Here is a 22,130-nt window from a genome sequence, read left to right as displayed (position 1 = left end):
TTTTTAAAAATTATTTTATTGTTGTTCAAGTTGGGATTATATCCTAAGAACCCTGAAACACCAATCCAAAACAACCCATACACCCCAATGTTCATTGCAGCACAATCTACAATAGCCAAGTGCTAAAAACAACCTAAGTGCCCATCAGTAAATGAATGGATCAAAAAACTATGGTACATTTACACAATGGAATACTACACAACAGAAAGAAAGAAGGAACTCTAACCTTTGAGACAGCATGGATGGAACTGGAGAGCATTATGCTAAGTGAAATAAGCCAGGCGGTGAGGGACAAATACCATATGATCTCACCTTTAAGTGGAACCTAATCAACAAAACGAACAAGCGAGCAAAATATAACCAGAGACATTGAAATTAAGAACAATCTAGCAGTAACCAGAGGGGAGGTGGGAGGCGATAATGGGGAAGAAGGGGGGAAACATTTTCAGGAACAACTATAAAGGACACAGGGACAAAACCAAGGTGGGGTGGAAGCAGGGGAGGGAGGTGGGGATGGCTGGGGTGGGGGGAGTAGTGGAGGGAAAATGCAGACAACTGTACTTGAACAATAATAAAGTAAAAAATATATATAAAGCTCTTAGTTCCTCATTTTGGAAATCCTATAGTTAGATTTTACAGGAGTTCCAAAATGAGGGACACAGAGGAGAGTGGTAGAGGGTAAATGCAGACAACTGTACACCTTGTACACCTTAAACTTACACAATATTACATTTCAATTATATCTCAGTAAAGCTAGAAAAATCGTATTAATAAAGAAAACCAAAAACAGCTATTGCTCTGGTGCATATACATGTTAACAAATTACAGCTTGTCAGTGACAGGTCAGGAAGGTCTGTTCAATTACACAACATGTGACTGAAGTTCTTACAATACATTTTAGGGAAAAATGTTTAAAACATCAGTGTTTAAGAAAGTTTTAAAGTTAACATAGTAAAAAGTAGAAAGACCAGCACAATAGTTAAAGCATTTTAGAATTTACTAATACACAAGTACAAACCCATTTTTTAAAGAAGGAGTGCAGAGTGTATGTGTATGTAAACTCAGAGCTTATTCCTTAACATCAGACACCATTTCTGGAATTGAAGGGGAGAGAGAAAGGGAGGGAGGAAGGAAGGGAGGCAGAAAGGGAGGGGGAGGAGGAGCAAGGGTAGAAGAAGGAGTGGGGGAGGGCGAGTGGGAGAAAAAGGGGAAAGCAAGAGAAGAAGTAGGAGAGGAAGAAGAAGAAGAAGAGGGAGGAGGGGGAGTAGGAGGCTGAGGAAGAGGAGAAGGGAGCAAGGTGGGAGAGATCTCATTAATATTTTAGATGCTGTACGTCTGGACCTATCTTCTGAGGAATTACAAACCCCTTAGTTGCTCAGGAGCAGCTCTTCTGCTCTGCTCTCCCCCTATTGCCCACATTTCCCTGCTTGTTTAGTTCAGGGGCCATAACTATCCTAGTTTTCCCATTTCAGATTCAACATCCAAACAGATCTGGTCACTCATACCTGTGCACGCACATAAGCACACTTTCCTGGGTGATGTATCAACATTGAAAACAACACTGTGCCTTCCTGCAAGACTAGACAACTTTTTCACTTTAAGAATGTTTATGTGTGCTCTGTTAGGTTCCTTCCATACCTCCACGACATAACTAAATAAAATGGGGCAAACTGCTCAGCACGGAGGGGGAGCAGGAGCAGTCCTTGTTGAAACCTACTATTCTGCCTTCCATTTTGACTCACAAGGTCAAAAAGCAAAATTGTCTGTGGTGGTTTTATTCAATTTTCCAAACACTTAGTTTGATTTTGAGATAGAGAAAGATGTGCTATCAGACAGCCTATGACTTCTCTCTCTCTCTCTCTTATGATACTTTCATGATGAAAATTATAGATCAAAAATTGCAGGTGACTGAGAGCAAAGAAGAGAATATAACCATGGTCAGAGCAGTAATAAAATTGTAACTTGAAAATGTGCTTAATGAACTATCTCATCAGGTAGGTGCACACAAATTCAGTGTAGTAATATCTATTGCAAATACCTGAATATAACCCTAAGGAAATATGCTTATAGATTTGTGATCACATTTCTAGGAGTAAAAGCATTGCTTAGCTTCCACAGGTGCAAACGAGTAGTATTTTTCCTTACCCATACCATTGAAAAAGAACAGAGTATTTTCCAAAAACATTTTACAAAAGGTAGAGCCGCTATCTATAATCTATAGACTTTTAAAATTTATTTCAAAAAGTGATTGAACACAGTTGAATTGGAATACAGAAAAGCTGAAAATTTCTTTCAGTTTTCAGCCAATCTCATTGATTGAAGAAGAGTCAATTTAGCAGTTAATCTCTTCTTTCCTGTTGTCATTGAATAAAGAATTGGAATCGTGCCATTACTTGTCCAACAGAAAGAATGTTAGGTTTAGTTACCCTTAAAACACACTGAACGAGACTCAGGTCAAGAGATCCAACCATAACTATTCTTTTAGTGTTCCTTTGTTATTAAGCATTGTGTAGTATTAAAAGGTCTTCTTTTGTGGAGAAATGAACATAGATAAAACAAGAATGGCAAAAGTTCGATACTTCTTGAAACTAGATGATGGATAAATGGGAGCTGTTGTGCTAGTCTCTACTTCTGAGAATATTGAAAATGTTCACAATAAAGAGTCACATAAAACACAAAACCATATGATTTCACTTATATGTGGAATCTAGTGAACAAAATAAACAAAATTGAAACAGACTCAGAAATACAGAGAATAGACTGATAGCTGTCAGGAGGGAGGAGGTTGGGGGACTGGGTCAAATAGGTGAAGGGATTAAGCAAAACAAAACAACAAAAAAGAAACAACAACCATAGAGACAACAGTATGGTGATTACCAGAGGGAAGGGAGCAGGTGGGAGGGCAGCTGGAAGAGGGTAAATGGGGGATAATTGGTGACAGAAGGAAACTACACTTTGGACGGTGAACCCACAGCGCAATGTCCATAAGATGTGATGTAATCAAATGCTCTACCACACACCTTTAACTGGAACATAATCAACAAAAGAAAAAAGAAAACAAAATATAACCAGAGTCATTGAAATTAAGAACAATCTAACAATAGCCAGAGGAGGGGGGGAGGAGACGGGGAGAAGGATTTTCAGGAACTACTGTAAAGGACACGTGGACAAAACCAAGAGGGAGGGTGGAAGCAAGGGCGGGTTTGGATGGGGTGGGTGGGGATGGGTAGGGAGAAAATACAGACAACTGAAATTGAAAAACAATAAAGTAATTTAAATAAAAAAATTAAAAAAAAACCCAAACCCCAGAAGATGTAATGTAGAATTGTACACTTGAAACTTATATAATTTTTTTGACCAATTTAGTCCCAATAAATTCAATAAAAAACTCAAAATAATGCATATCAATAAAAGGTGCAAGGCCTCTTGGCTTCCTAGTGTTACAGAACACATCGGGTGTGTGGGAGGGCTGAACAATATAAAAGACTCCCCCCTTTTTCTCCGGGGGTTCCTCCCCACCTACTGGGTTCATTTGCCCACCCCCTGAGGAAATATGTCTCTTAATACCAGATATCAGTGAGAAGGAAAGGAATTTATTATTTATTTGAAATAATACAAACTAAAATTCTCCACAGTCCTCCCAGCACTCTCCACATGGCAAAAGAGAGCACTTCCAAAGCCTTGTGATCCTGACTCTCACCCAAGTCATGTGGTCCCAACCAAGACACCAAAGCTACGTGGTCCTAAACAGACGCATGGCTCCAAAAAGAGAGACACCAAGAGGCTGCCGTGCCTCCTTTTAAGTCCTAGCACCAATCTTCTTCTGCAGCCTCATTTCCGGCTCCTCCCACAATTGGCCACAGCTGCCAGCATTCTAGGCAGGTGTGGCCCTGTGGTGTGGAGCCAATTATCTCCAAGCTTTTCTGGACCCCATTACAAATTCCTATTTGGGGCTCCCCTCTTGCCTGCACCCTGTTACACTAGGGTTTGAGTGACAAGCTGTTATAAGAAAGCGGAGAACTAGAAACACAGGACAAGAACAGAAACTCTCAGGGTGTGAGGCTTCCCTGGGTGCAGTCCCTGCAGCCTAGAAGCAGAGAATGAGGGGCAGTGATGGGAAAACTCTGCCCATGACCAGGCAACTGCATTGTATATTTTCTTGGCAAATGAGACAATTAGGAAAATGCTCAGAGGTTTTGCTTAACTTCTATATTTTTATGCACTTCTGGGTGCTGACTAGGCAAGTAGAAGCTCATTTTGATCCTGCCTGAGTTAGATAACAAGACCAAATTTAAATAATGACCAACACTTTTTAAGGCTTATTATGGGCCAGGTATGTGCTAAGCATTTCACATGAATTATTTTATTTAATCTTTCCTGACAAACCAGCAAGGGAGGCATAATAATATTCTGCAGGTGTGAAAGCTGAGCTTTAGGTAGGCTAAGTCACTTCGCTGAAGTTACAGCTGTACAACACAAGCCGTGGCATTCTGACTCTAGCACCCATGGACCTAACCACTAGAAAAGTTGAAGGCCTCTTGAAGCTCACACTAATAATGTAATACAACCCCTAATCTGTGTCTGGGTTCCCTTTAGCTGTTACTGTCTTCTTACTTAACAACTCTAACACTGCCTCCAAATCCTGGCCCCTTATTCCTGTGATCCTATGCTGCTCTGTGGTTTAGTCTCTCATGGATTTACTTGCCCTTCTACCCAGCAGCCCTAGACACTTGACAAGGCCACAGCTGCTTCTGGATTCTTTAAGTCCTTTGCATTTTTACAATTTTCACCTTATTATTTGCCAACACCATGTACACTTTTGATGGACTGAATTGTGTCCCTCCCGTCCCCCAATTCATATGTTGAAGACCTAACCCCCAATGTGACTGGCTGTATTTGGAAAAAGAACCTTTAGGATCTAATTGAGGTGAAGTGAGGTCACAAGGGTGAGGCGCTGATCTGATAGGACTGCGGCCCAAGAAGAAGAGGAAGAGTGATATCTTTCTCAGCACACCCACAAAAGAATGGTCTTGGGAGGACAGTGCAAGAAGGTGTCTATAGAAAAGCCAGGAAGAGAGAACACTCACCAGAAAACAAACCCTACCCAATGTTGATCTGGGACTTCCAGGCTCCAGAACTGTGAGAAAGAAACTTCTGTTGTTTAAGCCGCCCAGCCTACGGTATTTTGTTATGGCAGTCTGAACAGACTAATGTGGCATCCTATCGTCCTCCTTCATTGCAAATGCTTCTGGAAAAAAAGTATAAAATGGCTCATTTCTCTACAGTCAACACTAAGTAATTGAAAGAGTTCTAAATTTGGAAACACAAGATTGGGTTTCAAGTCACGAAATAAAAAAGAAATGTAGCAAAAATATAAAGGCTTACTATGAAAGTCAGATAAAGACAGCAGACCCTCTTACAGGCACTGCTGTTGGCTGCATTCCTGACGGGGTTTGCCAGCAGACCCCTGCCTTGGGCTCACAGCCTTGCTGTTAGCTGCACGACTTGGCCTTGGATTTACCTAGATCACTGAGGCTCTCTGACTGTAGCTGTCTCAACTTCTGTCGCCTCCTTTGTCATATGTCAGTTTCTGAATCCATTTTCTCCTTCCTTACATTGTCGGAAGATCTCATCCCCTACTCTGTTCAGAGTAACACCTGTCTGGAGACTTGAGCTCTTCGGTCACATTTCACCTTCTCCAAAAATGTATCAGTGATTACCTTTGGCTTCGTGTGTCCTCTGTACTCTGTGGTAAATCAGTCCTTGACCTTGAGAACCTCTCCAGGCATTCTTCCATCTCTATCTTCCATTCCATAGACAAAATTCCAAAAATCTTCCTAGTCATAGCTTCCACTAATGGACTTTGTAAAATCTGTGATCCATCCAGATTTGGGGTTTGATCCTACATGTCCCCACTTCAATGCTTTGCTGGAATGGCATGCAGCCCTGATCTCTGCCCCTCAAATTTTCAAGGTTTACCTAATAAGTGACCTCCTCTCTGAAACCCTCCCTTAAGTAATTTCTTCTGAACTCCTAGTGAACTTTGTTCTTTTCAGATAGCTTATTTGTATTCACTGTAGTATCATTATTTGTGTACCCCAAGGACAGTATAAACTCCATACAGTTCTCAATTTAAGATATCATAATTACTTATCTAACTATCTAATAAATACATTAATAATCAAACTGATGTCAAAGAGTAGCATCAATATTTCAATTATTAGGACAAACATTGAGTTTAGAATTTTCGGAGAAAAATCAAACTTCCATTTAAACGTGGTTGAAAAGAATCTGGGCCTCTATGGATCTATGTGAGATAAAAAAAGCTAAAATCTCCCATCTCCATTTTTCGTCTTCATTGAAACAAAGTAACAATAGCCAATAATAAATTGGCTGGTATATAAGTGTTCAGTAAATGCCAAATCATGAAATAACTGAATGCTTAAAGTGGTTCTTGAATTATATATTGAATAGTGGTCTTTAGAATGTTCATGGAGGGAAAGCGAATATAGAATTTTGAGGGGGTATCTAAGGCAATAATAACTCTGTAGTTTGGGAAGCATAGGAGACTGTCCTTTCAGGCACAGAATACTTTACTATTTGAATCTTTCTTATGGTCCCTATTCTGAAGGAGTTGACTGAAATAAAGGATTTTGCAGAGGTATGCACATTTCTGGTAGAAGATTCAAGATGCGCTCAAAGAATCAGTAAATCAATGTGATTTCAACTTAGGGGAGAGAAGCAATTATGATTTTAGATTACAGAAGGATAATGATTGTCCTTGGGCTCTCCAATATGTATCCTTTCTAGACTTTTAGAAAGAACTGTGGATTATTTTTTCTAGGATAATAGATAGTTAAAAGGACAACTTAGCCATCATTGTTTGAGGGCTGTGGGCCAGCCACTGTGCCTATATCCAGGCACTCATGTTCACATTAGCTCACTTAATTATAGAACACACCAAGAGGAGGATAATATTATTTCAATGTTGTGAATAAACCTAGAGTCATTTCACATAGCACTCAAGGTTTAACAGACTGGGAATTCAGAGCCAAGGTTTGAACAAAGCTTTCCTGAATCCAAAGCCCATGGCCAAAGTTAACCACATTGGAGAGGAATGGTTTAGTGTCACCATTTCCTCCTGGAAAGATGGCTTCTGTTAATGAATGGACTTTCAGGATTGTATATGAGCAAATGCCACTTAGATCTCAACAAATACCACATTAACCATCATCTAGGAATTTATCTGTCAAGTTTAACATTTTCTCAATCTGTACTCCCTTCACTTACCTTAATGTCTGGCTGCTTGCTTAAAATGCACTGCCAATCAGATGTGGGCTACCAAACGTCAGTGTCACGTGCTTCCTGCTTCCAGTTACGCTTGCAGTCAAAGGGTGTGACTAGAAAAAGACTACTTTTGTCCATTATAACTAGGAAACCCTAGTCACGATTTTGCAACATTACTTGGGAACTATTAGGTAAATCTTTTTATTGCAGAAATTAGTATAGAATTTCTAATTCTGGATGGCAGCTTCTGTATAGAGAAAAGCATATCACCAAAGTGAAGGACATTAACATTGTTCAGCCCCTATTCCATGTCAATCACATTTAAAACACTTTGTATTATTTCAGTTTTTCCTCCCAGCCTACAACAAAAGGAAAGTCATCTAGGTGTCACATTTTTCAGGTGAGGAGGCCAAATCTCAGAGATCATGAACTTTGCCTGTAAACAGTGAGAGGTCCAGGTGGGGCTCCAACCCACTCTGTCTGGCCTCAGCACCCATACCCACCCCACAGGTCCCCCTGACCTCCATGCCAGCAAGGCCTGACTGCCAACATGATTAGAACTATATTTGCCAAGTTGTCATTAAGCTCTTTGCGTCTTTGTTTTGAACTCTTTAAGATGAAAAAAAAAATTCTATCTGGCACTAAGGGGTTAAATAGACAACACAGATCCAAAACACTTAAGACAATACCTGCCACATTGTGGGCATGCCTAAATGATGGCTTTACTTTACTTAATTATCGGAGGCAGGAACCGGAAAAGGAACTTTCCAGAGTTTGACATCACTCAGCTTCATTTTCTTTCCATTCCCGTGGTTGTCAACAGCATAACCAACCCATTCATGACATTTAAAGAAATAGGGTTAATGATATCTGTTTTTAATTGTAACTCTTTGAAAACTGTTAATCAGCATATGGATAGCATACAGCTGTTCACTTAACCTACATTTCTGGATCACGTGAAAATGTGGAGTGTCCTGAGGGGTTGATTATCCAAATGGACAACATGCATTGGCTTAGGGAACCAGCACATCAAGGATACCTGAGATGCAAGAAGGGTTCCAGCGACAGTGAATGTTTACAGAATTTTATAATCAATCTAGATAAAAGCTGTTAAAATTTAAGCACTCACTTAAATTGTGTTTTTGGATTTAGTACTTTAAAATTTTTTTCAATATGATGGCGGGCTGGCTTAGAAAGAAGGCATCTAATGCTTTCCAGTGCTTAAGGAACTGCGTGAACGTGGTTCTGAAAAATTGTCCAAAGTTTGTTGACTTACAGAAATTCTTAAAAGTTACTAAACGCTTTTAAAAACATAGTATCCAATGATATTTTACAGAATAAAGTGCCTTTGTCAACTTACCTGTTCAGAAAATTGTTTTCTTTACAGGTTGCTCTATCATAGCAATCTAAATAATGCTTTGGTTGACAGACAATAGTTGTTGAGTCCATAAATATGCCACTTTTCATAAGTTTACCTAAGTATCTGGTTAGAATCTGTTATTTCACATGACAGTGGTCCTAGCTTACTTTTAATGAGATGTGACATGTTCAGCTTCTTTGTAAGATCTTTTACTAAATATTTAGGATATAAAAAAAACATCATCATACAAGGTTTTGGGAAGAACATTTTATTGCTAAGCATATCCTTGAACGAAAATGCAAATGTGAAATAAAAGAGAAAAGGAAAAAAAGCAGTAACATCACAACATCATAAAATAAATTCCTTAAGAGTCTGCTCATAAAACAACAGGGATATGATAGAAGCTCACATACAGAATGCACATGTTCCCGTAAAATTGTCCAAATAGAACTTACACTAAAAGGAATATAACAAATGTATTTTTACTCAAAATTTTTAAAAAATATAAAGAAAGAAAGCAGAAAATCAGTTCACAAGACCTCAAGACTCCAAGAACAGCAATCTTTTAAAGACATCGAGATATAATCAACTCCATATAGGTTGGGCCATTTAAGTTATCTAAAATCGTGCTTTGATATCTCTTTATAATCCTGTCTTTTTAAATAACAACAAAAAATTTCAAAACTGTTAACACATTGAAATATCAGGTAATGAGGAACACTTCTTTCCGTACACATTAGTAAAGGCTACCATTGTTTAAATTGCTCTTTTTGCCCCGTGTCATTAAGATATTGTTTTCAAAGTCAAATATTCATGCAACTTACAAAGACCAGCAAGAGTAGATTTCTAAATCTAAACGCTGATTGATTTTCATCTGTACAAAAGAAATTGTATATATCTGACCCTCCAGCAGACATATTTCATTTTTATGTGAATATTTGTCTTGCTTTTCTCTTGCTTCTTGGATAGCTATGGCCACACAACCAATTTATTATTTTTCTATACATTGTTTCCTCTTTTCAGAAAAGAAAGAAAGACAACTGGAATATAAACCAACCAAACTAAAATACACAAATAGAAAGGAGAGAACAGTTCTTAAAGCAGTATGTACATAGGTGGCTAAGGAATTATACCAGCAAAAATGTAGTAAAATATGTAAACAAAATCTGAGAAGATTTATTTTTAATTCTCTTTGACACAGTTAACTGTGACAAAACTAAAACTCACACTTGCTTCACATTGTAAGGTTTACTTTTTTGTTGTTTTGTCATTATTTTCTTTTAAAACAACATTCTCATTCCACTTCAAGACTTTAACAGGTGTCCTGTTTCAGTCACCCCATCAAACATACCATGATAAATATATCTGTATATATATTTATTTATATATATTATACTATTAAATTCCTTTTTGTGTGTGTGTCACAGCAGCTTTACTCGTTTATTATTTATTTAGTTAGTTTTAGAAAAGATGGGTGAAGGGAGACATGAGCAAATGGAAGGACAAAGTTATCCGTGTCAGGCTACAAAATTAAACCACGATGAAGACCATGATCGTGTTGGGGGCGGGGGAGAACTATGCGTTTTGCACTCTCTTCATGCCTTGTGTTTGGCTTGTGTGACCTTCTGTGGGTTCCATCACAAGTTGAACTCCCCTATTGTCTGTTTTGATTAGTTAACAGACTTTTGGTATTGTCTTTTCTTCTACATCTGCATGCATTTCAATCAGTCACAGATCCAGCCCACCCCCCTGCTTTTCCCTTTCCATGATAGGGAAGGCTCTGTTTTACCTTGTGGGGCTTTCTCCTTTAACCACAATTTGGCCGGGCTAATGGACAGGAACGATATTGTTAAGTAAACCCAATAGCTCTGATAAAAGCAGCCCTAACCCGGTCTGTTCAGGGTTTGGGTGGCAAATTCTGGAATTCGATCCTGAGGGACCAGCTTTTCAAATCAATATTCTCATCCATCACATGATTTTTGCTATGTGATCAGCAAAGCATCATATAGGAAACAAACAACAGATTCTAAAAACACCACAACCTGATATGTAGAGTGAACACCATGGTAGCTTTTTGAGTTCATATGGCAATAGTCTCTCTCGCTTTAGTTTTCTGAGTTTTTTTTTCTTCTTCTTAAGGTATGTCCAGTCATTCTCAAAAATAAACAAAAACCCAAAAGCCATTTTTTTTTTCCCCTCAGATCTTGAAAAGTTACACACACTGGCCAGAACCAGATAAGGGTGTTTTTTTGTTTGTTTTTGTTTTTTAACTTTTTTCTTTTCTTTTCTTTTTTTTTTTTTGTTTTTTACATAATTAAAGGAAAAAAAAACATTGTTACAGTCAAGCTTCACAAACATTGTTACAGACTCACTTGGAGTTATGGAACAAGTAAGCCGTGAAGTCTTCTGCCTTCGGTGAAAGGTCCCAAGAGAAGGCAGCTCCCAAGTCCGCGGGTGCGCAGAGCCGCCTGCTGGCTCCGGAGCGCAAAGTGTGTGCTTTATGATACAGCAGGGCAGAAAGAACTTGTCTCCGGGCGATGACCGAACCCGAGCAGCCACGGCTGAACTGTATGTAGGCAGGCGGGTACATCTTGGTGTGTGTCCTTTTGGAAACGGTTTTCCCCGCCGTAGCCATGGTACAGACCCCATCTCATTGGTAGCATGGTTCTGACGTCTGCGAAATCTCCTTTGCCAAAAATGTGCGTACTGATATAGAAATAATTCTGCGTTGTCAACTCAGGTATTGTTAATGGTGTCCTTTGTTTACACATAATACTCCTTGTCCTTGTTTTTCTGTTTCTTGTGGCCGCTCTTCGAGCTCTGCTGCTTGTCCTTGAGGAGCGTGCCGTTGCTCTGGGCCGAGTTGCTGATGTAGTTCCGCGTCTCGTCCACTTGATAGGACCCCTCGTCCCTGTTCCTGTACTTGTACATGGCGTACAGGAGGATCAAGATGCAGAGGGCGGCAGCAGCCACAATGCCGACGACCATCCCTGTTGTACTGCTCGACTCCCGGATCACCTCTGAGGCCCCCGGGACCCGTCTGACTCCCGGCTCCGTGGGGTTTGCTGTGGGCACATTACGGAACATGGGGGAAGTAATTAGTGGGTTCTTCAGTTTGGTGCTGTCTAGCTCATAGGCAGTGGGCAACGGAAGCAAGACTAGATCAGGCTGGGGTTTGAGATCACGGTTATTCATTTTGCCAGCTGGCAATTTGGGCACCATCCCAGACGAGGAGGAAGCTGTGAAGCGGATCAGCTCAGGGGACAAAGATGTGGTAGTAGTCCTACTAGTTTCGGAGACTTTGTTAGGTCTAAAGTCCTTGGATTCCCACTTGGGCGCATGTGCTTTGTAGCCACCTTCGAAGATTGAAGTGGAAAGACTCTTATCTGTTACCAAGGAGAAGGTGGTGTAAAAATCTTCATCATCAGTAGGGGGCAGGTTAGAGTCAAAGGTTTCCCCTGAGCCATACCCAGATATCACCAAGCCATCATCATCACAACCTTCGCTGCCTTGGTCCGACAAGCAAGGTAACCCCGCCTCAGAGGTCATGGACAGGGAATCTTTGGTGGTCTCAATAATGGTGAGGAGGGGGCGGAAGGTAGGGGGGAGTGTAATGGAAGGTGCACGAGTAGCAATAGGAAGGGTAGCTAAAGGGTCTTCTACAAGAAGAGGAATAACTAATTCACCTCCTGGGATTGAAAAGAAAAAGAAACACAGAATTAGCATATTTGTAGATAAACACAATTCAGTCACTCTCAATGAATGGAATTCACAGGTTACGCCCCTCAGAAATTACAGCACAATGACCTGAATCCACGTGGATCCTTTCTGGTGGTAGCCCAAATATTCTACGCTGATTTAGAGCCTATTATATGCCTCTGCCACCAAAACCTAAAATCTATAGATTGGGGCAGGGGTGCAGACTTTAAAGATACTCTCAAGTAATTATTTAGATAGAATTCAAACAGGCTTGTTTCCAGGATTCACTAATGGGATGATGACGTTCAATTGTACTGCTGCAGATACTGGCTGGCTATCAAAATTGTGTGTGCATGTGTGTCTGTGTGTGTACATGCAGACATGCATGCAATTCATGTGTGAACCATAAAGTTTCTTAATTGCCTTTCAGGGTTTCCCATGAGGATGAAAACGACATATTCTCCATGTCACCAAGACCAAGATCAAGGAATATAAAAGATCTGCCTTTCACATTTTAAGATCCTTCCTTTTATTTCACATTTGTCAAGTGTAGCCTTCTTTTACTATATGCTAAGTGAGGGTGAGTTATAAGAAGTTAAAATTGCTCATATAACAAATCCATTTTGACTATGCTTTTCCAGAAATTTCCAGCTATTAAATGGCAACTCCCTTGCATGGGTCAAATACTAGGTTAATGTATTGCTTTTATGCTATGTGAAAAATATTCTGAGCTGGATGCTAGATTTTAAAAACACCCTGCCTAAACAGCTGTGACTTACTGGAAACTTACTTACGGATTCAGAAATGTAGGCACAGCAAAATGAGTGTTGAAACTCAGTGATTCTTAAATAGAATGGCAAAAATATGTCAGTTTGCCCACAGACCCAACTTGCTGCCTTTGTAAACATGTTGACTAGGTCAGAAAACAAAGTTCAGATTGTTCACTCAGTCACAGTGCCTTGCAGATCATGGGTACCCCAAATATTCTGGTGGATGTTACTCACCTAACTGTAGAACCAGGCTTATTATTTATGTATGTGAGAAAGTTCATCAAGGTTTCTGCTGTGTTTCTTTACAGTGTTATTTTTCAAACAGAGAAAGAATCTCAAGAAGTCACCCTTCATGTTTCATTGACTTTTGTCCAACACATTTATGCCAACTAGTGTTTTTAACAATCCTCTAGCAAGGATGGCGTGCTGTTCCCTTGTCCCAGTTAAACAGTCAGTGAGATGCAGACAGAATGTTGTCGAAGGCCTCTTTCTGAGAGCTAGGCCGCTCAGTTCTCAACCAGGTACAATGTGTGTTCTGCCCTCAGTGGTGACTTTGTGCTGATGGGATGGCTGGCATTTAAGTATCTATGACCAGGAATGACTTTGCTGAGTTGCCCCTATTGGTGACAAACACAGACATGTGGCTCAATACTGTCAAGTTCTAGGGACATTCCAGGCGGACAAGCCTTTGAGTTTATGGTCTTCCCAGGTTACTCCTACGAAGACTGACTCACAGTTAGAAGTCTCGGCTCTGCTTTCTACACCTTATACCTGAAAACATTTCTTGTGCCTCAGTGGAAACTGTTGCATCTACTGTGTCCAGACTTCAGGTGTGCTAACAGAAGGGTCTCCTGAGAAGAAACCCATTGCATACCTTCCCAGCACCTGAGAAGACCTGTTTGTACTCACATCCAAAGCCTTTCCTCCCTCCCTATTTAGCCAATAACACTGTGTTACACAGAGAGAAACTGAGCTGGGGAGGGGAGCAATAATGTACATAATGAGGATCATTTGGAAAGCAAGGGACAACAGAGCATTGTACAATCATCTCTGGCCTACTCAATAATGTTAACATATGTAGGGAAATAAAACAAGAACCTTTCTGAGAATCTCAAAATGATATTTTGCGCTGTGCTCTATACCCAGGCTTCTCTTCAGGTGCTTGGGGTTTGAAGCTATTGAGCAAAATGTTTTTTTGCGGTTCTGTCAAAGCTTCAGACTTGCTTTACTGGACCAGCATGCCTATTTTTTACATTGTGAACATATATAATTCATATACCCTGCAACTTATTTAATGCATAATTTACGCACTTTTGCTAGTTTTTATAAATGGATTTTGGAGCACGATTCCCTAAAGGTAAACCAGTCATAAAACTAACCCTGAGCTAACTTTTCCCCTTATTCTTCTAATGTGGGGTCCCGAGTGTTATATTTAAGATGATACGTGGGAAAAGGCAGCGTTTGAATAAAAGAAGAGCAGTGAGGAGGGAGAAGGGAAGGCTCATGCAATCTGCTGAAAGGTTCCCTGGAAATGGCTCAGGGATGATGTTACTTTCCTTCAGAGAACAAAACAGTTCTTACCTGTCTCACCTAGAACAAAGGCTTAGCATGTGTGTTCCTTTCAGGCACAAGCCCTGAAAATCATTTGTTCCTTAGGGCAGTGGTACAAATCTCTACCCCACGTGCATTACTAAGTAGAGAGGAAATTGGGATAATGGACAAGGAGTAACTGATCTGCCGGGGGGCAAAGGCCCAGTGCACATAATTTACATAGAAAGGCAAACTGTTAAGTAGGATGGCAGAGTCCCTGTAAGTGAGACTGAGATCACTGCCTTCATGATTACAGAGTGGCATTCATGTACAATTTTAGTGCACCATCTGTGACACCCAACTGGAGTCCTACATTTGCCTATCCCCCCCCCCATTTTCAATCTTAGCTAAAGCTTCCACAGTGTCTCTGTTGCCAAAAATCCACAAAATCTACAAACTGCTCCCTCTGTGGTTGAATCACCCCCGCACCGTCCTTTGCTCTTCCCTCCTCATTCCACACCTTAATGCGAGCATCTCTCTTGAATTACCAAAAAACAAAACCCCATAAAAATTAAAAACTATCCTTTTCAAGATGAGATGGAAAGAGGATCTTGAAGCTCACTAATTTATAAAGAGCTTCTAAAAGGTTGGTGAGTCCCTAAGTGAAATGATAAGAGCTTATTTCAAAACTAAAATGATGGGTATGCTATTGCAGAGTTTAAATAACTGAAGCTACCAAATCGCTAATGTTCAGTTTTCTTTGCAGTTTGTTTTTCATCCTGGTAGCAGTGATAAAAATGATAAAAGATGTCCAGGATCAGGGAACTTTGAGCCCCAATTCAGTGGTATGTAATCAGTGAAATGATAGATGCTTTCATAAACCTATTTCCTGGAATCTCAAGGAATTAGAAGTGTCTTTAGTTTAAAAGGAAGTCAACCAGGATGTGGGGAGCATTATTATGAGTAAAAATTATAGTAAAAATGGGTGGAAAGTTTTAGGGAACTGTAAATGTGGAAGGTGCTTGGGACAGGTGTATGAGATGCAGTGTGCAATTAACTGTAGTATTCTACCTTTAAGAGTGAAGATGATTATAGTATCCTGGCTCATCCATGGGAACACTCCATTTGAGATGAGGAGGTAAGGGATATATTCCTCCCAATATTAGATCCTTAATAGAAATGACTTAGATTGAGGATGCCCATCTAAGAATTCATGTTTGTTTTAATCCAAAGTGACTATACTCAGAAACGCTGGAGCAGCTGATAATATTTTTGTTTCACTGCCCAAAGATGACAACATCAGTGATCTACCAGATGTCGATGCTTACAAAAGAATTCACAGAAGCAGCCACCCTAAAGTCATAAGGGGTTACAAGCAGAGTGATACGAAACCTATAATCCATTGAAACTCTAATTTCCTATTCTATCTCTAGAACTTTTCTTTGGTTTGGAATAAGTCTGGTATTCCTTAAAGTTACCATTTAAAATTGGGACTATATACCCCCCCACACCTTTTTTTGATAGAGTCGTGCTTTTCTTTCAATGAGAGAGATCAGTAGGGATATAAAAGGTCTATTTTAGCCCTGAAGGCTGCCCTGCTTTTTGCTTTATGAGTGTATTTATAGATATATAATTCATGTGTGTAGGGCTCAAATCCAGCAGAAGGGGCTCTCTGTCATGGAAAAGACAGTGGATTAAAAATTCAATAGAACTCTTCTGAACTGTGAGAACGTTGTAGGTGATCGTGAATGTAGTGGGTCATCTATAAAGACAAGAAGAGCAGCAGGAAGTTTCCATGTGGCTCCAGCCTCACCTCTCTGGAGATATTTGAATCCAAGAAGTCACGAAAACAGCAAAACGAGGACATTCAAGAGCTAGATTATGGGACAGGACACTGTGCTCCAATTCCTTGAGTTTCTTTTATGTATATTTAGGTTCTTTACCTCATCTCTTATTTGTATTTTTCTAATTCTTTGCTGGGAAATTCACATGTAACAGGGAGAAATCCTTTTCCCACTAAAGAAGTTGTTTAATGATCTTCATTTAGTTTTTGGGGGCCACAGAAGTGTGTACTTGTGCCCTGGCTGGTATAGCTCAGTGGATTGAGCACGGGCTGCGAACCAAAGTGTCGCAGGTTCGATTCCCAGTCAGGGTACATGCCTGGGTTGCAAGCCATGACCTCTAGCAACCACACATTGATGTTTCTCTCTCTTTCTCTCTTTCTCCCTCCATTCCCTCTCTAAAAATAAATAAATAAAGTCTTAAAAAAAAGTTCTTAAAAAAATAAAAAAAATAAAAGAAGTGTGTACTTGTAACACATAAATATCCCAAAGCTTGTAACCATAAAATTTTTCTCCATGCACCGTCAGAAAAAAATAGCCACAGACAAACATGGGAAGTACCTGGGAAGAAGACACTGGGAAAAACTCAAGTGTCTCAAAGGGGCTTACTGGTATTTTAATTAGATGAGAATCTTTAGATAGGACCTCTTACTCCCCCAGTTTATCTGATTCTATAAGGCTGCAGATTCTGTTTTTCAACATATGCCCAGGTAGGATGAGCCAAAGACCCCTGACATCATTTTCCATTGTAAAATAAGGAATGTCAATTGGATTCATGTGCTTGTGGATCTGAGCTTTGCCTATGAAGTCACCAGACTCAAGTTAACTGCACAGCTCTGCAGCCTACTAGCCGTATGAGTGTGGTCAAATTGCTTAAATTCTCTGTAAATGGGAATAACAACACAGCCTACCTCAACCCACCAATGTGAATAATAATAATTCATGTTAATGTTAATTATAATGCATGTTAAATATTTAACTCAAAACTGGTTGCTACTACAAATGCTAGTTATTAGTATCATTTCTACTAATATTTTAGGCCTGTAGCAACTGAAACCATTGACCACATCTTCTGACCATTTCCTTAAATATATAGTAGCCTCATGCAAAGTAGAAGTATGACAATACGGGATCCAGATTAGTTAGGGTATTTTCAGTGCTGAGTTTGAGGAATGACTTATTATAGTTCAATGAGCTTGTATTAAAAAAAAGATTAGCTTTTTATTAAATGGTCATATAGATAGCCTCTTCAATAAAAATAAAAGCATTCAATTCAATTTGATAAAATAGCACTACATTTAGGAAGTTCTTAGTTTTGAACCTAAAATATCACCCAACATATCAAACATTATAAAATCATATAGATCTAGGTAGAGAAAGTCCATTCATTAAAACTACTAGGTTGGAAACATATCTGTTATCATTCATTCAGTTCAATATTTCTATAACAGTCTCAGATAACTCTAATATTGAAAATTAAAGTGAAAACAGTAACCGCTTTTCTTAAAAATTGTATAGTACTTCTTACCGTTCTTAAGGTTCTTGAAGTGCAGAAAGGCAACATCTAAAAACCTTTAAGGTCAAGAGATATACTCACCCTAGAATCACATGAAATGTCTGTACCTACCTGAAAAGTTGCCTAAATAAAACTTCAGGTGTGAAAATCATCATGTTTCCTTTTGGTAGAATTTTAGGATCCTTTTAAAGTTTACCTGATTAAATCCTTGAGAGAAATGGAAACCATTAATAGAGAGGAAAAGGAGAGAGGGAGAGAAGGGAAGAGATGGTGGGGAGGGGAGGAGAGAGAGAGAATTGTGTGTCGTGTGTGTGTGTGTGTGTGTGTGTGTGTGTGTTTTCACCAGAAGTTAGTTCTATACATTGGAAGGCATCATTATCATAGGACAACACTTTAAACACCTGGGATTCTCAATGTCTTTATTCTCAGTAAAATTGATTTTGTAACCTGTGGTGAATGTGATGGTCTAATCCTGGATAACGAAACTCACCATAATCACTTGAGAGTACCTTGTTTCCCCTTTGCAGAAGGGAAAAAAAGAAGACCGATTTCCCTGAATTCTTTCTCTGGAGTCAAATTGGGATGTAATTGCAACTGGTAACACTTGGAGTTAATTCATTGTCTCCCAGGGAACAGGCCTCCTGTAGGCTGTAACCACTTCACTATCCCACTGTAGAGCCTGCCATTACTTTCAAGGCTTTCAAGCCGGTTCAGGCAAAGAGGCCAGGCTTCCATTAGATGTTAAGTTAAGAGCAATTTCCCCACCCCCTTCTACCAAGAGTAGGATTCACATTGGTTATTAGAAGCAATTCAGCACAAAACGTAACACTGAAAATTAAACAAATAGACACAAAAGAAATGAAATATTTAATATTGTCTTCAAAATCATATAGTAGAAAATAAAATCAACTTCAGGGCCAAAGTAAGCTAGAGGGAAAGGAGAGCAAATAACATCAACAAGGCATTCACAATATAAGGACAGAAAGAAAAATAAAAGCAAATAAAAAATAGAGGCTGTTTTTGAAAAACAAAGAAAGAAATCATTTCCATATAGACAAAATAATTTAAGTAAGAAAAAGCATACCATATTAATTTAGTCAACTTACATCAACAAATTGCCCGCATGTTTTTTGGCATGAAAGAAAAATTTACAAAAGAAAGTTGTGTAAGAATGCTCTTGGACAAATAGAATTGCCACATTCTTGTAACTCGCTTTTTTGTTGTCAGTTCTTAAAAAAACTTTTGAGGAAAATGTCTAATTTTTCAAATATAATAATTTACAACAGAGGATGATACAGGGAGGCAACAACACATACATCCACACCACATAACATAAAAAGAAAAAAAATCTGCACTTTCATGAATTTTTACTTCGAGGGGATTGGGAGGGCATCAATTTTGAACTTGAAATAATCCCAATTGCAGTGATTGAAAAATTTTCAAAAAGAACCTGTTTGATTTTATCATTTGCCTTTAAAAAAAAAATCTATGAATCTAGAGGGTTTGGAATGAATTTCTGCATTGTTATAGGTTCTCAGGTATATATTTACTTTTTAAATTTGTTGTCTTTTTGACAAGTATAGACTTTCTTTAACTTAAGGGGATGGATGACAGCACATAAATTCGAACAATGCTAAAGAAAGGAGAGGGTGGGAAGGGAAGATGCAGAGAAGGTAGGGTCGTATCTATGAGTGAACTACACAAGAGATGAAGATGATGGGAGTAAATGTGTAAGTGAGTCGCCATGTCCATGTAAGGGCGGCACGAAGTGATCTAGCTGCATTAGAGCTTCTGGCTGTAAGGAAGGGATGGGCAATATACAAAAACAAATGAGCCTACACATGCCCATCTACAGAAATAAAGAACAGAACTCTAACACTGACAATCTCACACACCCTAAGCTGCAACTTCTTCAACATGCAATTACTTCAAAAAATCATTACAGTTTCATTAGAATTTTCAAATAATAAAAACAGTTAAACTTTTTTCTCCTACTAAAAATAGCCAAAGTACATAAAATAATAATACTACTAATAATGACCAAAAGGTTAAAAGCAAAAACAAGAAGACTAGATTTATGCATTCAAGTTGAACAACTTCATCGACAGCCACACAGCCCCATCTAGAGTTAGGGGAAGGGGTCAGAAATCTGCAGAGGGGATGGAAAGGCAAAGTTGTATAGGGAGCCCATTAGCCGGGTTGGTAACCACTTCCCTACACAGAAACGGTACTGTCTGAATGACACCATCCATATTCCCCAAGCCACCCACAGTGCACGTCATTCCCAATGCCAGTGGGCTAATTGGGAAGATGTGGATGTGCGATTCTGCGGCTGAAGTTGTTCCACATTTAAAGAGGGAGTGGGGGAAAATTGCAGAAAACAATTCATAACTTTTCTCTCATAATTTTGGATAAAAGCAAATCTAAAGATCTAGCAATTAAAAAGAAACACACTGATATATTTATATATATATAGATAGATATATATAATACAAAAGGCACTTAGTTCCCAAACAAGAAGGGAGAAAAGAACAAAAAAGCTTTCAAAGAAAAAAATATTTCACACACTGTCAGAGATGAACAACCAGATGCACACGCTGAGGAGGCACAGACAGAGCGGTCAGGGGACACTTTGTTTGCTTTGCATTTTCTGGCCTGTTGATTCCTCTTTTGATGATAGCCGAAATCGGAAACAAATGTTGCCGTTTCTTTGAATTTTTTTTTTAAATTTGGTTTTGTTTTTTTAAACAAAAATAAAAAGGGCGTGCAGTCTGGATGTACGTCGTGAGTAGACATTGAAAAGAGAAGAAAAGTGGCTAAGACTGACAAGTGGGTAATCATCCTATTATCCTTTAACTGTAGGAATATTAATCAAGTTAATACATGGTTAAAGTAAGTTGCATTTAGGGAAAATAGAAAAACAGAACAGCAAGCTGGGGTCAGGGAGAGGTCAGCAAGACAAAACCAATTTGGGGTCATAGAAAGGTCCTGGATTTAGTTTCACGCCCTTCCAGTAGGTGCCAAGGACATCCCAAGGCTTCCTGCCAATTCCAAGGAGAAAAGCATGTACATGTACAGGTGTATGTGTTTTGGGGGGTTGAAGTACAGCCTATGAGAATGCAGGTAAAATATACATGTGTTCATGGGTTCTGTTCCAGGAAATGTACCCCACATTCATTCATAAATTAAGAAGGCATATTTTGTAAGGTGTAGAGAAGTTGTATTTAACATTGTTCCATATGAGGGTTGTTGGGCTTTGCCAAACTGACAGGGTAACGTGGGTAACAATAGGGTGTTAATAAAATGGAAGAGCATATATATACACACACATACCATATTTTTTAGTAATAGGGGCAAAACCCCTAAAGAGCATGGTGGTGTAGTGTCAGCATCTGTACACTACAGGAGAGGCAGGAAACGAGGATGGTGTATTTGAAGTGCATTGGGGAAAACCGCACCCATCTTCTAGAGAACGGGTGGGAAACTAATCTATTCAATGTACATTGAGAAAAGTGGAGAAGAGAGAAGAAGAGATGGCAGAGTGGTGGGGAAGAAGAGAGAGAAAGAGTGGAGTGTGTGTGTGTGTGTGTGTGTGTGTGTGTATGTGTTCAGGAAAAGATACTGCAAAAGGGACATGGGGAAGGAGGTTTTAGAAATGGCCTCAGCCTCCACTGGAAGAGATCACCAGAGCTGTATTCAACATTATACCCTGTGAGGTCACTAACGTTCAACCAAGGACTGGGAAACCCGGGTAGGCGAACCACAAAGGCAAGACACTTGAGAGCACCTGCTTCTGACAGCCAATTCCAGTCACTCCCAAGAACTTTTTGGGTGACTTTGACAAATAGAATAAATTGTAAGGATGAGCCACAATTTTGCCCCCCTATGGACGCCCCTTTTATTATTTTATATTAAAATAATGATGATAGTAATGTGTCCCCATGGGTCAGTCCGTACCGAGATTTTTAGTCTCTGGTTTAATAATGCTAATCATTATTTTAGGAACTTCACAAAGGGCAGCTGGGTGGTTTTAGGAGGTGGAAAAATTCCCCAATAGTATAAGAAAAGAAAAACCCTTGTTGCCATTTTGGTGGTTCTTTGACTGATTATACTTTTAACATTGAATT

The 22,130-nt window shown here is 39.3% G+C and overlaps 1 protein-coding gene across 1 annotated transcript in view; it reads right to left on the bottom strand.

The window, feature by feature from the left end:
• Nucleotides 1-8,899: 8,899 nt before the first annotated feature.
• The window catches only part of NRXN3 (neurexin 3), a 1,487,232-nt gene continuing 1,474,001 nt past the window's right edge, over nucleotides 8,900-22,130 (bottom strand). The window contains 1 exon segment of the mRNA XM_036018906.1: nucleotides 8,900-11,712. Within this exon segment, the coding sequence (XP_035874799.1) occupies nucleotides 11,411-11,712 (302 nt within the window). The 3' untranslated portion in view covers nucleotides 8,900-11,410.

This window comes from Phyllostomus discolor, chromosome 1, assembly GCF_004126475.2.
Source record: "Phyllostomus discolor isolate MPI-MPIP mPhyDis1 chromosome 1, mPhyDis1.pri.v3, whole genome shotgun sequence".
In the NCBI taxonomy this organism is placed as follows: domain Eukaryota; kingdom Metazoa; phylum Chordata; class Mammalia; order Chiroptera; family Phyllostomidae; genus Phyllostomus; species Phyllostomus discolor.
The sequence above is the reverse complement of the archived record's forward strand: the minus strand, read 5'-3'. Positions and strand labels throughout refer to the sequence as shown.